Below are 9,373 nucleotides of genomic sequence, written 5' to 3' on the forward strand. Positions count from 1 at the left end.
CGGCATACCACACAAGATAATCAGCATAGCGAAAACGCTCTATGACGACTTTGAATGCGCAGTAGTGGATGGCCAGGATACAACGGAGTGGTTTAAGATCAAAACTGGAGTGAAACAGGGTTGTAACATGTCAGGTTTACTATCCCTGCTAGTCGTTGATTGGATAATGAGAAATACATTGCAAGAAGGGAAGACTGGAATAAGATGGAAGTTCGATACAAAGCTCGAGGATCTCCACTTTGCGGACGATATAGCCCTTTTGTCATCGACCAGGCAGCACATTCAGACTAAGACCGATAAGCTGGCCCAGGAAGCAGGAAGGGTGGGACTGAAAGTTAATGTAGACAAATGTAAGCTGCTCCGAATAAATTCACGGACGGAACAACGATGTGGTAGAGGTAAATGGGCGAGGAATAGAGGATGTTGATAATTGTGTACTTGGGAGCTACGGTTTCCAAAGAGGGTGGAGGTACTGAAGACATCCATAACAGAGTAGTTAAAGCGAGAGGGGTATTCTTGAGATTGAAAAAGACTTGGAGCAGCCACAGCATCAGTCGACAAACCAAAGTCACGCTATGTAAGATACTAGTGAAGCCAGTCTTGATGTATGGCTGCGAGACGTGGAAGATGAATAAATGTGATGAAGATAAAATCGATGTCTTCCAAAACAGATGTCTTAGACGGATATCTAAGATACGTTGGCAGGAAAGAATTACAACAAAGGAGTCCTGAAGATGGCTGAGATAGAAAAACTCAGTGAGGACGTGCGAAGGAGAAGATGGAAATTCATCGGCCACAACATGAGGAAAGAACCAAACAATGACTGCAGAACTGCATTGACCTGGGCCCCAGAGGGGCGGCGAAAGCGGGGAAGACCAAGGACAACACGGAGAAGGACGGCGGAGAGAGAAAGAGAAAAAAACCGGATGGAAGAACTGGAGTGATCGAGGTACAAATGGCAGCGGCTGACAGAGATGGTTGGCGGGATTGTGTTGAGGCCTTATGTGCCACATGGTACGAAGAAGATAGGTAACAGGTAACTTGTTTATACGGCAGGAAAAATTTCGTTTTGCATGATTTTCATACATGTTATAACATAATATTAAAGCATCTCTTTATGATCACAATGGCTTAATTTCTCAGTTGTAACCCTCACTCGACTGTCTATTTATTCATTGCCCTTCCTTTTGAAAGGCTCAAAAAACTGTGACCCTCCCCTGTTTTCCACCCCTCTCCCCCTTGCTAATTTCTGACAAGTTCCTGACGACGTTTTCCTTAAAATTGTCAATCGTCTCCCTCATGGGCACACAGCAGTAACTTGAAAGCATTTCATTTTTGCAACCAACGTAAGCGCCTAATGTCTATTTAAAAATAATAATTAAAAACTAAACTAGTGAGCAGCACTCTGGGAAATGTATCTGTAAAACTTGTTTATTCTCCGACGCGTTTCGTCCAGCTAACGTAGATGTCTCCAGCCGGGAGTTTTACAATAATACATTAACCCTTTCACCGCCAAAAATGCACATTGACAGTTGTAGATTTTACTCTGTCTAACGACAGACGATTTTACTCGTCAATGGCGGCAGTGAAAGGGTTAAATGTCTGTATTTAAGCCATCATGTATCTGATGGCAAAAATCACGGCCACCAACATTAATTGGGGTTTGACCGGATTTTCGAAAGGGAACAGGCGCAGCTGTGAAATATTAGGGCAAGGCGTGAGAGACAATGTTTTGGGGCCATGGTCTTTGATAAAACCGGATTTAGTTTTAGTTTTAGTTTTAGCTAACCCGGATTTTCGAAAGGGAACAGGAGCAGCTGTGAAATAACAGGGCAATGTTTTCGTTTGAAATTTTAAAATTGTGTTGACTCAAGGATACCCTGTAAGAATTCCTTTCCGGCAGTGCTTTTCCAAGGGTAAAGGGTAAAGGGTAAAGGGTAATATTTTGAATCAACCTTTTTCTGAAGTGCTTGGCGCAGCCATTAATTCCTATTACACCCTGTTGAAATGGCGAGAACTCGATTGCATGATTAATCTTTTTGTGGAAGTAATATTATGCGTGCCCTATGTAGGCGAGCACAGCAGACCAAATCCCACGAATGAGGCAAAGACGGCAAACTGATATGTTCTGTCTCGCTTGTACTTTGTGGATGCGTTCGCTACGAAAATCTGCATGTAGAATTTAAGACTCGGATCTTTCAGCATTGCAATTGAACACAAAATCCGAAAACGGTATGCCATTGAAATCTCGAGAATGAGCACCATTAATTAATGAAATCCGCGAAAAAATCCGTTTTAGGATTTTGTGTTCCAATGAACAGTGAATGAAAATCAGAAAGATCGTGATTTAAAAAAAGGATTTTCAATCAAACGCACCCCAACGTTTCTCAATAGAACGCACCCTTTGTTTGTTCTTGGGGTAAATGAATAAGTTAGCTTTAAAAACTAAGCCCCACTCGGGCGAGGTTATGAGCAGCAACCCGTGTTCGAAACGCCATTTTTTCTCGAAGAATATCTGGTGCTCGTAATTAATTTTTGTGTGAGGAAAACGTTTCAGAGAGAACAGGGGATGAAGTGAAAGCAATGTTTTCTGCCTGGTCCACTGTATCTGTGTTGTAGACTATGTTGTGTTCTTTGCCAACCCTTTTTGACAAGTGAGATGGACAAAGGTTTTGTAAGATAAATACTAACCATTTACCCGTTACCTTTTACCCTTTACCCTTTTACCCTTTACCCTTTTACCCTTTACCCTAAGAAAAGCACTGCCGCGGATTTCTTAGTGCTCTTAGCAGCAAAAATGATCGTATTTAGCTTACTTCTTGTATCAGCGAAAGTATATATCGCATTTCTCTTCTGGACCTGTCTCTCTTTAGAGATGCGTCGGATGTACTGCAATTTTCTACTTTTCAGAAGCCCCTTAACAAATACCTGTACATACCCTTCGAGTCGTTCCACTTCTAGCGATAAGAAAGCCTTTATTAATTAAAGGCGAATTAATGAGGTATGCGAGAAACAGTTCTTCCTACCAGTCTTTCTATGAGACTAGGGAGAAGTTCTGGAAGCGAAGCTACATGTAAGGGGGTATCCATTTAGAATTTTGCTACCACTGTTTCGCGAAATCAGATCCAGCGACAGAGGAAAGTGGCTTTTCCGTTAAGCTAAGTCTAAGTCACGGCGGGCTATTGTCATTAAGGTAAAGGTAAAGTCTGCTACTAGCCTAGAAGGCCCATCAGGCCAGCGCTTATCTCCGGTTACTGCAGCATGAAGCGACTAGGAGTATTTCTACTCCCCCTGGATGGGATGCTAGTCCATCGCAGGGTTACCCCCAGCATTAAATTCGCCGGTACCCATTTAATACACCTGGGTGGAAAGAGGCACCGTGAGAGTAATGTGTCTTGCCCAAGGACACAACACAATCTCCCCGGCCAGGACCCGAACCCGAACTACTCGATCCGTAGTCGAGCGCACTAACCATGAGGCCACCACGCCTCCCACCTATTGTCATTAAGACTACCTTTAATTGAAGTCACGGCGCACGTATTAAGAATGTAATCAAAAGAGTTATGCCAGAATTAGATTGCACTGCCCCAATATTTCACAGCTGCGCCTATCCGGTCAAACCCTAATTAATGTTGGTGGCCGACATCTTTGCCATCAGATATGGCTTTTAAAAATACAGGCGTTTAATGTATTATTGTAAAACTCCCTGAAGAAGTCTACGTTAGCTGGACGAAACGCGTCGGAGAATAAACAAGTTTTACAGATACAGTTCGCAGAGTGCTGCTCACTAGTTTAGTTTTTAAATTAAAATTGTCTAAGCGCCTATTGTCTATTAGCCTCCTTCGCAGCCGTTTTTAGGAAAAACGGCTGCGAAGGAAGCTAATTGTCTTTCAGAGGAATGGCCTCCTCATACCTACATTTCCTACATGTTCTTTATTACAAACTGAAATTATAAACTCCCCGGTTTTGGCTCCATTACTGGATAGCCTAATTGGTAAAGCACTATACACATGTATCACAGAGAGATGTTCTAGTAGGATCTAGAAGTCCCGTTCAGTTAAGCCGGAATTTGTCAGACTTTCCATTCGTTGATGCTTAAGTGGCGTTCACAATCGAAATAGTAAAATATCTCAAGATTCTTCTGTCCGCAGTTCTCATTTATGTAGTTCACATGCAGCTTGTGTTGCATACATTGGGGAGGAGGAAAAGGGGGAAACAAAATTCGGGTGCTTTCTAGTTAAAAAAAGAAATATATATATACTTAACAACAATAATCAAAATAAAAGTTTAGAAATAGGAAATTCATAAAAAGAGGCAAAATTAAAAAAAAAAGAAAAAAAAAGAAAAAAGAAAAAACCACCAAAAAAGCGCCGAAAACAGACGAACAAAAAGGTTGGTGTAATAAGAAAGAAGCGTAATACACATGTAACTTTCTTTTTAAGAGGTATGTAGTCACCAGTTTTTTAAAATGCCATTATCTTGTTTAACCCTCGGTTTTACACACGTACTAAAATTGACAAGGCGCATAGTTCCAAATTGTAGCCCAGAAACGAGTTTATTTTTACCCAGCACACGTTCAAAGATGTTCTCTCGGCACCGCAAAGGTCGTCACGTCGTAAAGCCCGAAAAACACATGCACTACGTACCGGATTTTGGATTGCCGTGCTAAATGTTTCCTCTGAAAAGGGAGAATGGTGCTCAATTTGATGAAAATTGAAAATATCAAAGAGGTATCGAAAATGTGGAAGTGGTAGTTTAAATTCTGTTTTAATTGAATATTGACTTTTCAAACCCCTTTTAATATCTTTCTTGAATTTCTTGGTAGCTAATGATTTCGTTCCAATGCGAAGGCCTTCAACAGATCAGTCTAAACTAATGATCAGTCTTAATTAATGGAGTATCAAGTTCCGTAAATGAGAATTCGAAGAGATTCCAGGTTTTCATGCCAGGTCCGACAGACGTCCGGGGGGGGGGGGGGGAGGGCAGGGGGACCTAATGCAGAAAGAGAGACTGGCAAAAATTACCAACTGCTAAATTGGAGTACACCAAGGAGACCATTGGCATCTGATACGCGGATGTTCTGCAAAAGCCTGCCCGCAATTTATACAGTTTACACAGGGTACACGCTAAATTTACCATTCGTTAAAATAAACTAAATTATTCACTAATCAGAGATTAAATGAATTGATAGAAATTGTAAAAGAAAGAAAATACATTGTTTTTGAACCACGTGGAGAAAGAAACATGTGGATATCAGCGAAAAGAAAATTCTTTTGTTCAGCCGACATTGAGAAACTAGAACCGCGACGGAAGGTCAGAGAAGTATAACCGATACAGAAGCGTGAGGGCAAGCATTAATAGAGAATTTGGATTAACAATATGGAGTAAATTAATAAACGTTTCGGCAAAGCGTTTTTGTAACACCCAGTTACATAGAAGGCTTACTTTTTACAAAAAAACTAGCCGATATTTTAATCGCATGAAACGAACTATTATAGAAATGGAACTCCGTTTTCATTTTAAAAAACGTTATTCCTGTAAATGGAAACTTTCATTTGAGGGTGAAAAATTGACTAAGGAGACTCGGGAAGAATATTTCATACAAGATTTACAGCGCGGTAAATATTTTCACTGTAAAGCTTTTTCCGAATAGAGTAAAAAAAAAAAAAAGAAATGAAGAGGGGTATTGAATTTTCGTATTCTTTCTTCCGTTTAATCCATGAACCAACTGTACTTTCTTTATTTGATCCAGAAATGGTTTTTATTTACCTCTTTTGCAAGTAAACTAAATTTATTTATTGACCTTAAAGAATCCTGGCAGCGTCAGAATTGAATAGTGATCACAATCAGATGTTACAGGATTAAAGTGCTTAAAGTGACTGTTGAATTGAATTTATGTGGTTTTTAGGCCGGTCTAAACTCGAAGAAGGTGCGTGCCAAAGGAATAACCGTCATAGAAAGAGAGTTTTCGGCTTCAATTCCCTTGTGATTGAGAAATTATTATGGAAATTAGGCATACCCTAACAACGCTTTTGAACATTTTCGATAACAAAAGTAGGCTTGAAGGAAAATTTCCTGTCTCCTTTCAATTTCTTTGCGACCCACAACGACTGTGGCTTAAACTAGCTTTCTTTACGGGCCGTTTTTCGCCTCTGGTATCACGACAAAGCAGTCGTTTCTTTCAACTTTTCTATAGACTTCCATGACAATTTATCCCTAATTAGAACAATGCCCAATCTTTTTAATAACGTTAAAAGCGTTTCTCATTAAACTACCAAGGCTGCTTTCATTTTTATGCAAACACATCGTACACTTGTAGTAAACACTTTTAATCCACGAATATGTTGGGCAATTCGGCTCTGCTTCAGTTGGCAGAGTTGGGAATCCAATAATTCGGAAAAAAAACTTCAGAAGTTGTGCATTTATTGTGAACTGATCTAAAAATGTACTTTAACCTTCCTTCCAATTAGTTAACGACGTTGAAATCTACAGCTACAGCTGTATGACATATTAACAATGAATTAAATATCTTTCGCTTTAGGGTGCGACCAGTGCAAGCGAGAAGGGATTTGACTCGTGGTGGTTACTTGTCTCATTTATTACTTTGGAGAGTTAAAATATTGAACTTCTTTCCCGTTTACTGCGTTCTATGTACGAATTGTTTACTTTAAAATATCCAGATAATGAATGGACTGACAGAATTTCAATCATGCACCACACAATCTTTGCTCGAGCATGTCAAATCACAAAAAAAGAGTTCCTTTGTTTCGTTAAATTAATTCGCATAAGGCAAGTTCGATTGTTTTTACACCTTGCACAATGGCCTCCACGGAAGGAGTCAGTATTGAATAACGTTTTGCTTTTCAGTTCTTCACAGTAACACATGCTGTAATGAACGGTGATTTCTTGTGTTAAAAAAAGACTTTCTAGGAAATGTCTGTAAAGTGACATTTCGGGCACATGTCAAAGTCCTCAAATAAACGGCCCTAAACGGCCACTGGCGAGAACAAGATGCGGTCGTGGTGAGCTGCTATCAATACAATATTGTCTGAAATTTACGGTGCAACGATTAAGTTAACTCTAAACCGAGCCGGATTTCATGCTAATAAAGTGCATGCGAGCAATAATTGTCTTCATCCGCAGTATTCATCATCAGTCAGACGTGCGACTGACACGTGCCAAACGTCATATTTAATGGGTTTTTCGTCAAAACGTTACAAAAGAAAAGAGATTCACGATCGATGTAATGCCATCCCTAGCGGACTGTGCGGGCGTCCCTTTGCACACAGAAGAAATTTAAATATCCCTCTGTCTTAAAGGGAAAACATTAACTGTGGAACAGCTGTTTACAGCAAGAGAACTTGCGGGAACCAGCTCCCAGCTAATGAATATTAATCGTCAAGGAAGCTTCTCTGGCTTTGTCAAAAAAAATAAGAGAGTTCAAGATGAAGCTCTGTAAAATTGATTGCAGGTGCAAGGCTTGTCGAAAGGCAAAAAAGAAAAAGAAACGGGAAATCAAGACGGGAAAATGGAGTGCGGCACGAAGATTGCTTACCAACTGAGCTCGGAGTTGTTTTCAAAAGTCGGAAATGCAATTATGCTTTAGATAGCAAGTGGAAATTAATCATGAATGGCTGCAGGCAATTGGAGCAAAATGAAAATCGAAAAGCCATCACTGATTCCGAGAAACAGGTGTATTGTGAAAACCGAGTCAAAAAGTAAAAATAAAACTACGCCGACAGTGGTATCATTTATAGAGTCATTCATTCATTCAGTCAGTCATGCCCGAGGATTACGCAAAACAATCTAACCGATGCGATCCTAATAAAATGAATCCAATCCACCCTTAAGCAAATAAACCAAACGGATCTAAGCAAGAAGCATGGTAAAAACCGGGAGACATACTTGAGATTATTCTAATACAGTTAACGCAAACGAGAAAACCGGGTTCGGAGGCGGTCATCCTCTTACTACAAATTTAAGGTTTGTGGCACGACAAGGAATAACAAATAAATGCCCAAGCCACTTCATTAATTTCATATCTCTTGCAAGAAAAGGAAAAGCTTGTGTATTTTTATTTAATCTATCGATCAGTGTCATCAAGGACACGACCTATGATCCATAGAAAAAGATTTTTTTGCTGCATATACTGGTAAAATATTAACATGTTTGATTTAATATCACTGATAACACGAAAGTCAAACTCATTTTAATTTGAATGACTTTCTTCTTAACCACAAGGAAACGAATTCTCCGTGTTTAAGGCTCATGTGGACCCTAGCTAGCCCAACCAGCTCTGAGAGCTTAAAACCGGTTTCAAACTGAACCAAGAAATAAAATAAATCACTTAGTGGATAACAATAAATGATAAGACTTACTTGGGTCCACGCAGACCTTTCCACAATGCTCATTGCAAACGCATATTTCTCTGGGTTTCTTGCACTCTTTGTCATTGTCACATAATGTATATCCTGTACAGTGAATCCGAAATACGCTTTCCGCAAGCCGTGGCCGACACTCGTTCGTTCGGCCCTCCCGAGACTTAAGGCGCTTGTAGATTCGTCCCACGGCTGCAAAAAACACCAAATTAAATGAAGTCACCGTCTTACAAACACAACATGTTTCTGTGCGTTAAATCAGACGACTATTTCTAAAGGAAGATTGACCAGAAATCCCCCATCCAAATGTTACCTGTTTTTCCATTTATAAAAATTGTCAAATAACACACAATATTCAGTAAATTCCACATGCTAGTCGCCGAAAGCCCACCAAGGCGATCTTCCAGTTGGCGAGTAAAGTTTGTGCAAGTCGGTCATGAAATCTGACTTGCCGTCTCAACATGCTCAATACCTCAAATGTGTGCTGACAAACCAGCGAACATTCAAAACCCCAGAATTCAAGACTCCGAGTAAAATTGACGCGTTGTGCGGTCACGTGACCCTCTCTCGCCCAATGAAGGCTCGGCCTGTGCGCGCTTCAAGACAGGTGGCAATCGCTGGAAGGGTTATATTTGCCTCGGATTCTAGCCTGGCGAAGAGAGAAAGTTTAAGCGAATAATTAAGGAATTAACTTAATTGTTGTTTGATGGTTTTGTTTCGCGGATACTTGCTGCGCGTGGCGAAGACAATCAGTATTGTTTACCAGGTGGGCTCAGCCACGTGCTCGGCTCGGGAGCCCGCGAGCTCCTTCTTGTTCAATATCCTTGTTTATTAGACATTTGCAAACAACGTCTCGGGTGTACAAAAGGATCTTGATCGCCAGCAGAGGAAATTAACCGTAAATATTCCAGGTAAAGGTTTACTTTTCTCAAAAGCATACTTGAAGAGGTATATTGCGAGAATACTTGACATTTGATTGTGTTGACCTTTACGTC

At 40.3% G+C, this 9,373-nt stretch overlaps 1 protein-coding gene across 1 annotated transcript in view; it reads right to left on the reverse strand.

Moving 5' to 3' along the window:
• Positions 1 to 8,850, reverse strand: part of LOC137992530 (neurogenic locus notch homolog protein 1-like) — a 56,184-nt gene extending 47,334 nt beyond the window's left edge. Inside the window, exons 1-2 of the mRNA XM_068837897.1 lie at positions 8,692 to 8,850; positions 8,379 to 8,570 (exon numbers count right to left, since the gene is read on the reverse strand). Of these exons, the coding sequence (XP_068693998.1) occupies positions 8,379 to 8,570; positions 8,692 to 8,749 (250 nt within the window). The 5' untranslated portion in view covers positions 8,750 to 8,850. The remainder of the gene's footprint in view (positions 1 to 8,378; positions 8,571 to 8,691) is intronic.
• Positions 8,851 to 9,373: the final 523 nt, after the last annotated feature.

This window comes from Montipora foliosa, chromosome 2 (assembly GCF_036669935.1).
Source record: "Montipora foliosa isolate CH-2021 chromosome 2, ASM3666993v2, whole genome shotgun sequence".
NCBI classification, from domain to species: Eukaryota; Metazoa; Cnidaria; class Anthozoa; order Scleractinia; family Acroporidae; genus Montipora; species Montipora foliosa.